We start from the raw sequence: 16,301 nt of genomic DNA, 5'->3' as shown, positions 1-16,301 counted from the left end.
CAGTGACGTGACCCACCCAGGTCACAAAAGCCTCCGTTACCAGTGCGACCACGCTGACACACGGTTTGGTTCTAAGACAGTCGTATGATGTGCGTTTGTGGCAGTTCATAATTTAAAAACATTTTGTCTGCAACAGAAGAAGCGACAAACCGGACGGGTCGGCAGGTTGGTCCAAAAGCTGTGAGGACCAGGGCGAAGCTACATACTGCAAGCTAAACATTGTTTTTTAATGTTAATTACTGTTGAGCACTAGTTGCAACCAACATGGAGGCAGAAATCTCAAGATTCCAAACAGATGTCATTTAAGTAAAGAAACCATTTAAAACTGGACCCTAAGCTGAAAATTGTGATTTGCTGAGCTTAAGTTAAAGGTTTCCAAACGTGCAGGGCAGAGGTGCAGCCGACTGAACATCTAACACAGTAAATGATATATTCAATGGTCCTTGGAACCGCAACGGAGCCACACATAAAATACAGCATCAAAAATCACATAAGTAACGTTGTACAAAACAATGAAGAAACACCGTGGAGCAAACAACATCAAGCGTATTTCATCAGGTCAAATTAAACACAAGACTGATGCAGATCTATGTAATCTTTGCTACTGTACGTTGTGCTGTCCAATAACTTACATGTGATCCATCATGACTTCATTGATCTTTTGTAATGAAAGCTTTTTAGCACCTCACACACACAGTGTAGTTTATAAATGAGAGGACGAAGCTAAAACTGCGTTTTAATCTAAATTAGCTGCAAAACATCACATTAATGAAGCTAAAAGTAATCTAAAAGTACCCTGGCACAAAGTGATGAGGGATGTGGGAATGAAAAACATGACTCGTCATCTTCTGGCTACTACAGGTTAGTGATGCGTGAGTCACCTGAACGTCAAACACAGAAAATCAAAGGACACAAGCTTTTAAAGTGTCAACTTAACCGACATCAAGAAAGTCATGCGAGCGCAGAAAGAAATTATTTATTGGACCAAATCAGGAATGTGATCAATGTTCTTATTGAAAGGAATGAAGGAAACCAAAGAAACATACAAATCTGGACAGAACACACACTGACACCAAAAACCTACACTTAACCTAGTCGCTTCGTTCTTTTTCTATGTCCTAGTAAAGCAAAACTGCCTCTTGGTCTATGGGGGGTTTCATGTGGTGCCATTAAAGGTTATATTCTATCAGTGCATCGTCTCCGACCTGGTTCCGCTCACCACACAGAGGCAGCTCAACTGTGTCCGACTCTTCAGCTTGTTCATAAATTAAAACAACACAAAAATAACACCAGCAGGTTCATGACTTGTGAGGATTTAGACAACCCGGACAAATGTTAAAATGTTTTTATACAGTAATTGACTCATGTGCCAGGTCAGGTCAGCTCTGGCAGCTTGGGAGCTGCTCAGACTTTGGGTTTCAGTTAGCAGACGTGCTTTTGTTCTTCTCTGGGTTGTTTTGCTTTGGATCTCGGCGGACTGTGGTCGGCTCACTCCACTTTGCTGTAGTCCTCCGCGTGGCCGAGCACCTTCTTCCTCTGTCGAATCATGTGGAAGTAGAGCTGGGGGAAGACTGGGGAGGAGGACAGGGAGGTCAGTATGTGGACGAGAGGCATCGGTACCAGCAGACGGAGCAGCAGAATACTGAGACTGTATGAAAGTAGCAGCACTATTCATATCAGCCATAGCTAATGTTAACATTTAGGGCAAACAGATACAGACCGTAAAGCAGTCAAATCCATGCAAATATAGCAGGATAGAAAACATTACTTCCTGTGTTATATGCAAATAACGTCTGCGTAGAATTCAGTGTGTTGAGGAAAGTGCGCTTGTTGACTTACGAGGAATGTAGGAGATCATGATGAGGATGAGGAAGGTGTAGTAGTCAAAGGAGAAGTTGTACTTGTTGGGGAGGGTGACGGAGTACAGGCCCGTCTTCTGCACGTACGGCAGCGCTGCGTAGATGGTCAGCAGCTCCCCGGCCACGCCCATGGGATAGAGCGCGATGAAGAAGGTGTACCTGCGTCAAAGGGAAAGGACATTAAAATGAGACAAGACCGAAGAAGCTCATGGTCTCGACTTGGTTCTTTTATCTCTTTAAAACAAAAAAGTGGAGGAGTGAAGAATGTTTGAGAATGTGCTCAGGCTCCAGCCTTCAACGATTCCAGTGCAGCGAGATAAACTGGGGGACATTCAAACACCAAGTGTGTAGAAAAAATTACGTTGGAGGAATAAACTTAATTCCTGACATCAGCTAGAAAATAAAAAAAAACTTCTCTATTCTGAGCACAGCCAGTTTTTCCCCCAACTCTCCATCAAACTGAAAGTCGATTACCAATATAACGGCGGCCTCATTTGCTACCTAGCAACAAAGACCACAGAGAGGAAGCCACTTAACAACTGTTGCCTTGGATGTGGATGCAGACGAGTCCCATTAGATCTGAAATAGCAGAAGATTCATTGGACTGTATGTCTGATGAGGAGATAAATAGTTGTTGTTGGGAGTGATGCGTTGCTATGACAACACTACTCATTCCTGTAACAGCAGTGTCACATTTAAAACCCTCCATAACATTTATAATTGTTTTAGAACCTACAGTGGGACCTGTGCTGGTTCTAAAGCTCCAGCTGTACTTCAGTGATGAGGTTTTCATACCTCGCCCATTTGATGAGGTACGGCAGGTGGTTGAGCAGGCTGAACGTGTAGAAGGAGTAACGGATGATTTCTGTGACAGTCCAGGCCGTGACGAACAGCAGCACGCTGTCCTCGCTCTGCACCTGAGGAACACACACACACACACACACACACACACACACACACACACACACACACACACACACACACACACACACACTGAGCATGATGGGAGGAAAGCTGCTGAACAGACAGGCAGTCACTTCGATGCAGGCTAACAGTATCTACAACCATGCTGTTTGAAATCAGAGCACACAGCTGCTCACCATCCTCAGATGTTAGGTAGAAACTAATAGGATGTTAAAAAGAAAAGCACACGCTTCACATTCCCATCAGATAGGACTCACCAGTACAGCATCATGAACAATAAATGCATATTATTCAGTGGTGAATTCAGCAGACGCTACTTACATGTTTACTCTGCTCCAATCTATTAACAGGGCAAACAGCGCATCAGTTCAGTGCAGCTGCTCATGTACTGAGTGCATGAATATTGATCTGTGTGTTTGAGTGTGCATCCTCATTGTAGGCAGGGACAACCATCGCACCTCTCTGACGCTGTGTGTGACGGCCCACGTGAGGAAGACGCGGGACATGACCTGGAACCCAGTCAGGACCACAGAGGACGGTACGATTCCTGGCACACGGGACAAAGCACATGAATGTGGAGCGTTAAACGAGCTGCAAGCACAGAGCACGTGTGAAGTAGCTCGTGTGTGTTAGTGCTGACACTGTCGTTAGCGCTAATCCTAACTCCTTCGAGCGACTTCCTATTTCCAGGGCAATCTCTAGAATGAGAATCGAATCCTGCTTTTTATTTGTGTTTTCAGATCCTGTTTAGATGCTGTAAACTGACAAAACAGTGAATAATGCAATGAGTCACCGCATGGAAAATTCAAATCTGACCATCACGGGCTCTGGGGAATTTAACTGAGAGGATTGGTTTTTATTTTGCAAAACATAAAACACTGAAAGGGAAGTTTGAACTAATAAAATAAAAGTAGTAACTAGTAACGTATAATTGTAGAACTTCAAAGCCTCTGCACAGACAAGGAACGTAATAAATGCTGCTGGAGGGCTGCCTTCTCACCAGCAGGAGACCTAGAGCCCTGAGAGCCTGTGTGAACACATGTTTTTGTGTGTGCCCGAGTCCGGCAGCTGCAGGGAGTCCGTCTGCTCTGGGAAAGGTCAGCTAGCTTAAGCTTCAAACCCCAGATAATGAGGGGAATGAACGGCAGCGCCTCTCCTCGTCACATTAACACCATGACAGCTTCAGGCCTCTCTCTGGCAAACACTTCCGTCTGTCCAACTGCATTTATTTCACAGTGCATTTTGAAATTACAACCTGATGAGTCATGATTAGAATAAGAGCGTTCAGAACCATCGTTTGTTTCCCCACTCGTGTCTTTCCTGTCCTTACTGTCTTCAGACATTGTGGAGCTTCTCAGGCTCCATCAGACTGGATGGGACGTGTCTAAGAGCTGCCATGGGGTTTGAGTCTGGGCTTTGGAGCTGAGCTCCTTCAGCTTCAGCACACAGCCTGTGACTGGCTGCTTTGGGGTGGGGTGAGTGTGTGAGAGCGTGTGGGAGGCATGACATGACAAAGCAGAGATCACATTCCAACATTACCCGAACTTTGTACCGAGGGTTTGCAGGATAATGTCTCAGTACAATCTGGGCCACGGTAGCTTCACAGCAAGAAGGAGCGAGTAGGCCGAGTGGGTTTCGTCATCATAAAGAGTTAGGGACTAATGCTTTTAAAGTACAAAACTAAAATCTGGATGCACGACACACACAGTATAGATTAGCATTAATGGAAAAAGCGTGATTAGGGTCTGATGTGGTTTCTCCATCAGTAGTTATACTGCAAATAGTGTCTAATGTAGAAATGCATAGAATTATTTTAATCAACCCCAATTTATGAGTGACTTCACGGTAACAGCTCAGATGATGTAAACGACCTCTGATGATACAAATTGTCCCGAAACCCATTAATATATCATAAAATGGTCTACTTCAGTGTGTGGAGTGAGGTTTTACTCATAACAGGAAGCAGTGGGAGCTGGAGAGAAACTCACCTACAGCGCAGTGCAGTATCTGTGGAAGAAGATTGCAGAAAATAACAGAGAATTAGTAGAGTATGTTCCTGGAACAGAGCACAGGACCGAACACGGGTGGCTTAACTGCATGCTGGTTCACAGGTTCAGCTTTTTACAGAAAAATCATGTCATGAAATTTCACTTACTACCCTTGTCATGATTGTTTCTTGTACATATAACTAAAAATGCACTTTTCAAAACAATGTTAACATTAAAAGTTTTCAATCTGTGCTCAGACTAAATATATGACCACTGAGCTCCAGTGTGTCTGGACATTAGAGGCTGCGTCCTGTGCACACGTCTGTGTCACTGTTAGCACAGTTTGTGTACAGTATGTGAACAAGCCAGGGACAATTCTGTCTCAAGAGCCATTATTTAATCCTAACATTTTAGAGACTCTTGTGTTATTAGTTTAAAAAATCTTACATTCCACCACTTCAAGGCCTTAGCTTTGTGCCTTTAACACACTATGCTCAGGAATGTACTGTAGGTTACTAGACTGACATTTACAGAGGACATACCAAACACAGATAATGGACCTGTGCCACTTAATGCCTCTGTACATCCATAAGATTCCATTGTCAGACTTAATCAGCTGTTGCTGACAAAATGACAGCTCTATCAGCTCCAACAGGCTAAAATGATAAGTAAACTGACTAAATGTCCCTATTAATAAATGTAATAATTGCTCATTCCACCTCCAGAATAGCTCCAGTTTGAAAGAACTTCAGGGGCTTCTCTATGGAGTAGTACAGCCCATGGTAGCTTCCTCTGGCCAGATAGGCCCTGACCAGACCCACAGCTATCACCAGCCACCTGGAGAACAGAGGGGAAATAAAAAAAGCATAAAAGTCATTGAGAGATATGAAGTGATGTAATCAGAGAATTCATTTACAGAACAAAATGTATTTTTACATTCAATTCCATGTAACCCAGGCACAAATTGTATAGTTAGACTTTCATTTTGACTGTAATTTGATTTATTGTAACTTCTCTGTGTAAAGTTCATACTGGTCCAGACTCGTAGCCTGATAAGGGTTGCACCACCTACACTAACGCTATTATCTTAATAATGTGATGCATCACGGCCGAGAGGTCAGAGGTAAGCTGCAGCACAGAGCTGGAGCTCCAGGCTGCCAGGTTGTTCTAGAGAAGCTCTGAGCAGGCTCTTAGCTGTCAGGCATGTCTGGTTCTAGGTACTGCATCCTAACGAGGCGTGTGTGAATCCCAACTTGTGCTCCATACAAAGCAAGCAGTGTAATGGCCCACCAGTACGGGGCGAGATGCAATGTGACCCAACTGGTTGGAACAGTGAGCAAACAACAGCCACCATTCAATTGTGCAACAGTTGGAAACTCTGTGCAATAAAAAACATGCAGATTTTTGAGTTCATGGAAAAGATAAGCACTTTTTAAAACAAACGTCATGGCTGTTAATGTACATGCACAGCCTGCTTTAAATACAAGTTTACCATGATCTTTAAAAATAAATATATATATTGGTATAAGAACAAACAGTGAATCATTATCTGATATGGTGTTATAAGGACACTGTGACTTACTGAAGCCAGCTATGCTGAATATGTTTTCAGCAGATATGAATTAAAGTTTTAACCCAGTCACTTACACCATTTAAATTTTATCATGGAAACACTGCAAATATTTAATTTCTATCTTGACCCAAACAAACATAAATGACCTGCTCAGTAAGGGTGGTCTTGTTTTTGTATCACATTCCTCATGGTGGAATGCGTCTTCCCCCTTTTACTATTATTATTTTTTGTTATTTGCATAAATAAACAGTTGTGCACGCAGTGATCCATCTGTTCCTATAAGCTTTTATTGTGGAGTATGGCGTCCAGTCACATTTAACGTGCACGCCAGGTGGTTGTAACGTTAATCTGTATAAGCCAATGACCACTATGAAGCCCATTCAAAGTTATTTTACACAAGCGAGTGAATTATGCTCCTTGTTTAGAATAAAAGATTGATGATCTAAAACTGAAGCGAGATGTTGCTCCATTTATTCACTGTCATGCTCCAGCATTAGCAGGACACACGCTACGTACCCCGCTGTCATAACAACGTTGTAGATGACCAGGTAGGCCGTAGCCAGGGCGCCGGGTCCCTTCTTCTTCTTCTGGCCCGCATCGCCGTGGGCCGCCTTGCTGGTCCCCGAAGCAGATGCCGACATGACTGCAACTCTCAGCGGTCCTTGGTGCAGGTTGACGGCGCCTGTCAGGTTCCCCGAGTCGATAGGCGATCGAAGGGGGAGGACCTCACCATGGCCCACACCAGGAAGTATTGGGAGGATTCCCTCCCATCCGCTTCCGGGTTCGTTTTGAGACGCATTAACTCAAAATTCCTTTTTGTAAATAGTATTTGTGCCGTGATTTTTTTCGTTTGTATAATGATGAGAGTAATTAAAATGGCTTTCTCAATGAATGTGAAAAAGCTATTTATTACAATAATTTTAGTTGATCTGCTTCTGTGTTCTTGCGACTAATTTTGTGACTCTACTGAACATGAATACAACGTATTTGTGTGCTCCCTTACCTCTGATCCCTTTTAGGTGTTCGTGTTTTGCCAGATTCTAACGTTGTAAACAGATGTTGTAAACTCAGGTGTGGAATATGCTTTAAAATATTTTTTCATGTCATTGTAACGTATTGCTAATAAAAAACGTTAATGGTGGGTTACGGCGAATTTTGTTTAATACAATCTGGCTTTTAATAATATTATTCAGGCAATATGGAAGGCACCCAAGTTTCCGGTAATGCAACTGGTATGAGTTTAATGGACAAGGAAGAGATATTTGTTTAGATTTAGTCTAGAAAACTCCTATATTCAGTTTTCATCTACGAGTTTGGTTCTTTTCAAAAATAGTTAGAATGCCTCTATTTTCCCAAAACCCATTTGACCAAGATGTTGGTAAGTCAAGTGCGGTTTCTTTTTGTGTCAAATTTAACGTTAGCTAAAGATAGTGCCCACAACACTTAACTAGCTAGTTAGCTTAGCTTGAGTTAGCTAACATTGAGTGTTCACATCGCTGTAGCGCTGTAAATTCATCAAACACTGTCAGTTTGATGTGTGGTTAAAGACAATGTCCGTTCATTAAGCGTATAAATTAGTTAATTTGCTATAGTTAGCGACTGCTTGGTAACTCGTGTAACGTTACGGTAACTTGACGTGTGATTCATGTGAACTGTGACTAAGATGAGGGATCAGCTGATCTAAAATGAGGTCATATTTGTTCATTTGAGGTACTTTGTTTTTAAACATGGATAGCTGTTGAGGTCAAATAAGTTTCGTCACTTATTTGTCATCAACGTTAATCTGGGAATTTAAGAAATTCATATTGACTTTTAATATGCAATTGATACATTGGTCCAGACAATTATTCTATTTAGGTGTCTGCATGTTTATCGTGAACATTTTGCAAGTTTTTTCCAAAATTTTAAACACGTAATAAATATTTAGATATATAGATATATAGATAAAACGTTTTTTTAGGACTACCTCTTGGCTTTAGATCTAGTTGAGTGCGTGTTGCTTGAAGTTGATGTTTTAATACTGTCGTTACATCATTTGTGTTGTGGGTGATATTTTTTTGTTTTAGTAGTAGTAGTCAGGTGATGCAAATTTTCATTTTAATTTCTCAGGTCAGCACAGTCATCAGACCTGCAACAAAAACACTACTTTTCTTACCAGACAGTGGTGCACTGTTAAACCTAACAGGCAAAGATGAGTGTTTACCATAGGTTTAAGGTGCCTATTGTAGCAAGTGTGGCATTTGCTCAACCTACAACCTAATAAATTGATCATGACTTAAATGCTCACTGAGGAAATTCCAAGTGATGGGGTTCAGTACAATATTAAATTCTAAAAGTGTCATTGCTATTAATGACTTTAATTGTTGCTTTCCCACTACAACTGCCCGCTAATACGTTACTTTAAAAGACATGATGCAACCTGGAGACCAGTGAGGGTATTTCGCATCTGACTTTACTGTATCCATGTTTGTACAATTCGCAGAGAAGGCAACAAACGAAAACAACACGACAGATGACTGGGGGCTCATTATGGACATTTGTGATAAAATTGGAACAACACCCAATGGGTACGTTAGAATTTGTTAGTGTTTCACCAGCAATGTGAATTGACTCAGCGTAATATTCTCCTTCAAATTTGAAAGTACTTTACACTTAATCTGTAAGTGAGCAGTGTTTGTGGAATTAAGATTAAATTAAGTAATAATTTCAATTTTTTTCGTTCTTTTCAGACCAAAAGACAGCTTGCGATCCATCATGAAGAGAGTCAACCACAAAGTACCTCATGTTGCCATGCAGGCCCTAAATGTGAGTTTTCAATGTCATAAAAAGCATTTTCTGCAATGAAAGTGTTGCCTGCTATTATTCTTTATATGCTTTAAATATTTTAGTAATGCAACTTAAAACACTTTTTTGTTGAAATCTGCCAAAAGCTTGTTTTGCTCTAACACCGTATAAAGCAGCCTTTGGATCCCCTTTTGTCTTGAATTTGTGACTTCCCTTGCAGTTATTGGGTGCCTGTGTTTCCAACTGTGGTAAAATATTCCACTTGGAAATCTGCTCAAGAGAGTTTGCCAGTGAAGTACGGAGTGTGCTCAACAAAGTATGTAAACTTATTATGGCAACCTTATGTCAACCTTTACAACTAGAGTTACAACTTAATTTGCTATTAGAATCTGAAATTTAAAAGAATTGTGAGACATCAACATAGCGGTTTGTTTAAACGTCATCTAGGCCCATCCCAAAGTGTGCGAGAAACTGAAAGCTCTAATGGTGGAGTGGGCAGAAGACTTCCAGAAGGATCCACAACTCAGCCTAATCGGTGCCACTATCAAGTCTTTGAAAGAGGACAGTGTCACGTTCCCCACTGCATTTTCACAGGTGTGTTGCCATAATCCAGAATGTGAGGTTTTGTTTTTGAAGCTGCACACAAAGCACTGTCAGAATCTAGACTTCAAGTGAACAATCTAATATTTGATTACTAAAGTACCAAGTTGTTACTAGGGCAAACGTTTCATAGCATTTAGCACTTCTTATGTTTTCAATCTACATGCTAAAAAAACGCTAAATAAGTGTAAAAAAGTCATTAAGCAGTTTAAAGCAGTCCTCTTCACACCCCTTTGTTTTCTTCTGCTTGTGACCGCTCAGATCACATTCTCTAGTAATACACAGCCTCTTGAGGAATCATTTAAAATGCTTATTCGTCATCATACTGTACTTGTAATTAGCTGTGCTCCTGGCCTGCACATTTTTTGTGAATTTTTGAGAAAACCTGCTTTGTTGTAAGCAGGTAGCACATGAAGCAGCAGGTGTGACATTTAATCTTTATTAACTCAAGAGCACACAGCAGCAGGCAGTGTGAATCCAGCTGTGGCAATGCTCCTAGTGTTTGCTGTTCACCGTCATTCCTGCTTTAAGGTTATTTTTAGACAGGATTCACGTACTCTACATGTGTGTTCGTGTAACCACACACTCAGACATGTGAAATGAAAGACTTTCCCAGCGCCTGTTGTTTACTTCTCTGCAGGTACCAGGTCACAGCCATTTTAATGCTGATGGTGTTGTGTGTATTTACTGCAGCTTGCTGTATTCCATGAACATACAAATTTTTCTTTTCTTACTAAACCCACAATATTTCTAATATGTCATCTGTTCTGTATCTATTTTATTGGCTGCATCTGGTCAAGTTTTATTTTCATTGCCATCTCAGGACAGTACAGAGTTGCTTTTATGCTGCACCCTTTCCTCATATTGTATCTGAAGGCCCTGAGTCTCTCAGACTAGTCGCTCTATTCAAGCAGCGTGAATGTGTAGTACCCACATTAAACTGCAGGTGGCATTATAGTCACTAGAAATCAGAATCATACCATAGTCATATGTGCTTCACTTTCACTCCCTGCTAAATGTATATGCACATACACACACACACACATGTGACCTTATCTTTTGGTATTGACCACAGGGGTCGAGCACAAAGGTCAGCACACCTGCTGTGAGCAAAGCATCAGATGATGACGATCTGGCCAAAGGTAATGTGAGACAGCATCACTGAGGTGTTCACACACACACACAAACATATATCATCATCATTATCTAAACACCACTTTTAAAAACACATCATAAAATTACATGCAATTTTATTGATTGCAGGCCTTTATTATAAACCAAATTCCAATGCAACAAAAGCCTGTATTGTTGTTCAGTCTTCTGCCTTTTTTGCTTATTATTTTTGGACTAGTGATGGTTTCTGTGTTTGTGCCAAGCCCATATGTGCTGGATATTAGACAAACACACTCTTCTCTGCTCCTCTGTTCTTTCCTCTTCCCATCCAAACCTTGGCCTCCCACAGCCATCGAGCTGTCCTTGCAGGAGCAGAAGCAGCAGGCGGAAACGAGGCCCCTGACCGTGACCTCCGACCCACCAAACTGCTCTAATGGCGGCGGGGGGCAGGAAGCACGGAAGGTGCGCGCTCTCTACGACTTTGAAGCAGCCGAAGACAATGAACTGACGTTTAAAACTGGAGAAGTGATTCTGGTCTTGGATGACAGGTAAAGTTTGCATTCGATCAAGGAGCTCTGCTTTATTGTCAAAATACCAATATCAACGTTGTTATTGCTGTGACTTTATTCTTGGATGTTCAAGTGACATTTACTCTTATTTCTGTTTTGCAGTGATCCAAACTGGTGGAAAGGCGAGAACCACAGAGGAGTGGGGCTCTTCCCCTCCAACTTTGTCACAACTAATTTGATAGAGCCAGAGCCAGGTCTGTCTTTTATTCACAGAATTTAAGTTCTCTGAGGTAAACTACTTCTAGTGCTGTTAACAAAAGCCTTCCTCTACAGTGGCGTATGTTGAAAAGACAGTGACTCCTGAAGAGCGGAGCCCAGAGCCCATTCTTGAACCTGAGCCCGTCGTTATTGATGAGGTACAACGTTTTCTCTGTGCGTATGTGTTTACCGACCTCGGTTCACATCCCAGTCCAAGTACAGACCCAAATCTTTTTGTGTAGGGGAAGATGGACAGAACACTGGCACTGCTTCAGAATGCAGATCCTGCAGATCCAACTCCTGACTCGCCAGATCTGATCCAGCTGGAAGGTATTAGTGTTAATGCTGCTATAAATCCAGTCGCTCTGCCCGTGACAGCTGAAGTCTTTCTTCTCTGCATCTGATCATCTGATCCAACCTTAAATATCTGTTTTGAAAGGTGCATGTCAACAGATGAACCCACTGATTGATGAGAAGCTACAGGAGATTGACAGGTAGTGTGTTTTTCTGTTTATCAGATTAGTTTGAGGCCTTGCTTGGTTTTTAACATCATCTAAGACCCATCATAGCTGATGTAGACATTCAGGAGTACCATGTTGATCAAGGAACAGTGACATCACTCTGTTTTTGCCCTTTTATTCTGTAGGAAGCATTCTGAGTTGTCAGAGTTGAATGTGAAGGTTTTGGAGGCCCTGGAACTTTACAACAAACTTATGAATGAGGCTCCGTTCTATTCAGCCTACTCCAAGATGCAGCAGGCGTACGCCCCGCCCGGCTCAGCCATCACCATGCAGGTCAGAAAAAGGCACTGTTCTCTCTGTACCAAAACATATCGCCTAATGATGTGACTCTGTGTTTAGCTGTTACACTGTCGAATATTTATTTATGTCGCTCTCTATCCTAATGAAGGATTTGGTCTTAAATGCCACAATGGTCGTCAAGGATTTTGATCGGACATGGAAAAACCTCCAGAGAACTACAATAGATTGATTCAGTGATATGTGGCTCAAAGTGAAGCGACTGTTCGTGTGAACTGTGCTTGCGATGCTTTTTCCTTTTTTCAAAGCAAATGTCACACTTAATTTAGGAATTGATTTACTGAAGTGTTGCCTCTGCTCAGAAGTCTAGACTGGAGATTTTTGTGGAGTGTCGCTAATTACCCGTGTGCACATGAGCACTCACACACTGGGGGCAACCTGGGCCTCAGTGTTTTGCCCAAGGACATGACCTGTGTGGCCAGGACTCGAACCACCGATCGTCCTCCTGAGCTACTGCTGCTCAGTTACGGAGTAAAATCCAGCAGAGCCGTCACATGCCCACGTCTTGCCATCCGTTTTCCTTTTGGTATTATACACTTGACCTGTAAAGCTTGGGATTCTTTGTGCTTGTTGGTCTCATCCCGATAGCTTGACATTCAGCCTTTCCCTCCTCCCTGGAGACCTGGAGGCTGCTGAGCTTTTCTTGGCACTGCCTGTTTTCTGTGCAGTGACTGATGTCACTGTCTTCTCCCCAGAGATTTAGAAATGTCGGCTTCAGTGAGCAGGCCCACATCACAGGCCTGGCTTTTTGCCTCCTCATCTTTTTTCTTTGTTTGTGCAGAGCACTGGGAAATGTGGACTGTTCTTGCACCTGCAGTGTCAAAGGCTTTCTCACATATTACCACTACAAAACATAGAGTCCTGTTACTATTTATTATTTTCTATACTTAGCTTCCAAAAGCTAGTGTCAGTGCATCAGCATGAGGTAGAAGGAGATGCAGGAGGTTCGTGCCCTCTGTTTCTAGCTCCTGTAGCCAGACACTTTCTGGAGGTCTGAACAGTTAGTGACGGCTTTTCTTTTGTTGAAAATTAGCCAAAGAAAAAATTATCCTTGTGAGAAAATGGAAAAATTATATTGTATAGACTTATAGACTGGATCTGAAATGTCGACATGAAATAGAGGATAACTGTGCTGTGTAACTTTCCCTATTGTGTGTTTAAATGAGGGAACTATCACGTTGATTAAAGCCAAGCTGCTTGTCTCTGCGTTTTCAGGGTTACCTCGGGCCAGCAAGCGCTCCCTACCTGCCTCCAGTGATGCCCCAGCTTCCTCCTGCACAGGCGTACAATCTTCCCACCGACCAGCCCGGACCACTACAATCACTACCCCCCAATGTATCCGCCCCCCCCAGCAGCCAAGCGGCTCAGCCTCCCTACATGAGGTGAGAAAGATTTGCCCTAGATTACAGCATCTGCCTCCATGTCTACGTTCACATGAACACCATCACATTTGAACATTTAGAAGCTGATTGTAATGTTGACACTGTTTTTTCTTCACAGCGGCGGAGTGAATGCTCAGTATATGACCCCATGTGCTGGAGCTCCTTATCCACCCCAGGCGGGTGTGGCCATGGACACGTCGGCCTATCACAACTCCAACATGGCTCCCGTATCCTATCCTGTCGCTGCCCCCCCCCACCAGGCCCCCCAGCAGCAGCATGCGGCCTATTATCAGCAGCCTCTGCTGTAAAGCTCCCACTGACAGCAGACCCCCGATGAATACGTACCTCAGATATTCCAGCTGCTAGCTGTGTGTTCATTCGGCTTGCTCTGTGCCAGTGAGCTCATAGCTTTAAGATCATTCTTTTAATTGTGTGTGTTTGTTTAGTTGTTTCTTTGTTCTGGTCAAGCTGGAGCAGACACACGCTGGTGAGAGTTGAAGTAACTGAGGTGTGTTTAACATCCAGGTCTGCTGCTCCACCGAGTTAGGACTCGGCTACTGTGGAGCCTAAGCCTGGTGCCGGGGGGCTTCCTCCTGTCCTACCCTTCATTGTCTGCGCTGGGGGTCAGCGTCACGAGGCAACACACACGTTGAGATGGGTTTGCTCACCAGCAGAGTTCACGACCTGCCTTTGTCTCATTTAAGGAAATCAGCGTTTTACAGCCCATAAACGCAGTCCTGCTATTCACCATCCACCGCCTACGACCCTCCATTCAACATATAATCTTGTGAAGTGGTAACAGCGGGTCGGGCCATGTCCACGCTATTGCAGATAAATGGACTTTTATTCACACTATCCTCCACACTGACCGTGAAGTGAGCAGCGCAGCATGTAGCCTAGTGAGATAGAACCATGGGTTGTAGGTCTTAAGAATCCTCCTGGATGTCGATCAGTTCATGTGAGGAACAGTTTGTTCTGACCGTCTCTTTGTTCATAAGTGCATTGTTCACTGAATGATTCACACACTCTGGGCTGTTGAGGGAGCTCGTGTTTCTGCAGAACCGGCACTTGTTAATTGACGATTTGACAGGTTGCAGCGTGCAGTTATTGAAAAGCCAGGAACTTCCCCGTGTTTGTTCTCTCTGAAGTACAGACTTTGCTCTTTTTAAACATCAGATACGCGCGCTACCAGATCCTTTAGCATGGATGGTTAAGTTTGCTTTCCTCCAAACTCTGCCTTGTGATGCTGTCTGTGCTTGTAGTGGACATATTTAAGATAAATCTGTGTGTGTGTGTGTGTGTTTCCTTTTCTATGTTTGAGGACTTATCCACAATAGGTTTGTTCTTTTGTTGCGTCATAACATGACACTGATTTTACGAGAATCAACATATTTTGGGTGAATTCAGATTTTGTTGTTTGGGGATCTGGGCAAAAACTGCATTTGTTTGTCACTTCCCTGTTGCCTCTGTTTTTCCCAGATTGGTGGAACTTGGAACTCCACATTTTATGCAAGTGCACGAAGTTTCATTTCCAGATGCTTGTTTTCAACCTGTCGGTGACGTTGCCAGTGCTTTGGTTTATATGGACACATGTGTAATTAACATGGTTTAAGAATGTGCAATGGTTGTTCTCATTTCGCATCCACCTTTTAATCCCTGAGCAAAATTCCAATGGACCAAAATCTTGGGAAGGTTCAAAAGTGTGACACAAATGTTTTGTATGTTAATTGAAGTGACTTGTCATGTTTTAAGGCAGTGTGTTGTATTTCTTCAGCTTCTGGGTTTAAATCAAGGAGCAACTTTTAATAGACTCTTTAATCTTGTTGCAGTAGCTCCTTCGTTTAACGGCCTCCTATTCAAGGCTCTGTACATTTAGATGTAAAATACCTGGTTTCGTCAGTGATATTGACTGTGCACCTTAGCTTTGTAAACATTTATTTACCACTGGATGCCTTGTTTCTCTGTGGAAAAGAATGACACGAATACAACTTCAGACTCAGAAGCCGCTGGATATGTATAATTCTGTAAATTTAAAATATTCCAGGAAAAGTTCCTTAACCAGGATTTTAAAAACACTGCTTTTGTAACAGAGCAAACAAATAAATATTCTTGAAAATAAAACTAAGGTGTGTTTTTCATCCTTCCACCTGTAAGTTTTGTAAGTTGCTCTGAAGTCATCATTTATTTATCCAACTTGGCCTTTTTATAGTTTGTGCTCTTTACGTCCTGTAAATGTCACTGTTATTCTAGTGGTCATGCGTGGATGTGAAAAGCTTTAATTAAGAGGCTGTGGCTCGACACCACAGGCTGTTCTCTGGGAAACTTGCACAGTATAAAGGCTTTGCACAGCCCTGCGGTGGATTGTCTGAAAGCAGCACAGCAGGTAGCTCAGTCTGCCAAGGACGACTGAGGCCGTTTCATCCTCTGCTGTTTGTCCTCATGAATAAACCCAGATAATATTGACAGGTGGATTGTTTATGAGCAGAGACCACG

At 42.6% G+C, this 16,301-nt stretch overlaps 2 protein-coding genes across 2 annotated transcripts; one reads left to right on the top strand and one right to left on the bottom strand.

Annotated features, from left to right (window-relative positions):
* Positions 1 to 592: 592 nt before the first annotated feature.
* Positions 593 to 7,105, bottom strand: hacd2 (3-hydroxyacyl-CoA dehydratase 2). The gene is made up of 7 exons (XM_029135931.3): positions 6,861 to 7,105; positions 5,491 to 5,608; positions 4,772 to 4,790; positions 3,242 to 3,330; positions 2,655 to 2,776; positions 1,840 to 2,018; positions 593 to 1,571 (listed from the first exon to the last, which is right to left on the bottom strand). The coding sequence occupies exons 1-7, from the start codon at positions 6,983 to 6,985 to the stop codon at positions 1,489 to 1,491; spliced, it is 735 nt and encodes a 244-aa protein (XP_028991764.1). The 5' UTR covers positions 6,986 to 7,105; the 3' UTR covers positions 593 to 1,488.
* Positions 7,106 to 7,547: 442 nt separating this feature from the next.
* stam2 (signal transducing adaptor molecule (SH3 domain and ITAM motif) 2) lies at positions 7,548 to 15,929 on the top strand. Its single transcript, XM_029136132.3, has 14 exons — positions 7,548 to 7,722; positions 8,827 to 8,911; positions 9,074 to 9,149; positions 9,349 to 9,444; positions 9,576 to 9,722; positions 10,804 to 10,870; positions 11,191 to 11,389; positions 11,513 to 11,604; positions 11,684 to 11,766; positions 11,851 to 11,938; positions 12,048 to 12,102; positions 12,255 to 12,402; positions 13,642 to 13,808; positions 13,927 to 15,929. Exons 1-14 carry the CDS (start codon positions 7,683 to 7,685, stop codon positions 14,114 to 14,116), a joined length of 1,533 nt encoding a protein of 510 aa, XP_028991965.1. The 5' UTR covers positions 7,548 to 7,682; the 3' UTR covers positions 14,117 to 15,929.
* Positions 15,930 to 16,301: the final 372 nt, after the last annotated feature.

This window comes from Betta splendens, chromosome 21 (genome assembly GCF_900634795.4).
Source record: "Betta splendens chromosome 21, fBetSpl5.4, whole genome shotgun sequence".
Classification (NCBI taxonomy): domain Eukaryota; kingdom Metazoa; phylum Chordata; class Actinopteri; order Anabantiformes; family Osphronemidae; genus Betta; species Betta splendens.
This window is presented reverse-complemented; position numbering and strand designations above follow the sequence as displayed.

Excerpts from the sequence above, each read along its gene's own strand:
- hacd2 (XM_029135931.3), bottom strand. The coding sequence starts at position 6,985 with ATGTCGGCATCTGCTTCGGGGACCAGCAAGGCGGCCCACGGCGATGCG. Across the intron at positions 5,609-6,860 it reads AACGTTGTTATGACAGCGGG|GTGGCTGGTGATAGCTGTGG; the intron begins GTACGTAGCGTG and ends TCTGTTCTCCAG. Across the intron at positions 1,572-1,839 it reads CATGATCTCCTACATTCCTC|TCTTCCCCCAGCTCTACTTC; the intron begins GTAAGTCAACAA and ends CCTCCTCCCCAG.
- stam2 (XM_029136132.3), top strand. The coding sequence starts at position 7,683 with ATGCCTCTATTTTCCCAAAACCCATTTGACCAAGATGTTG. Across the intron at positions 10,871-11,190 it reads TGATGACGATCTGGCCAAAG|CCATCGAGCTGTCCTTGCAG; the intron begins GTAATGTGAGAC and ends GGCCTCCCACAG. Across the intron at positions 11,939-12,047 it reads AGATCTGATCCAGCTGGAAG|GTGCATGTCAACAGATGAAC; the intron begins GTATTAGTGTTA and ends CTGTTTTGAAAG.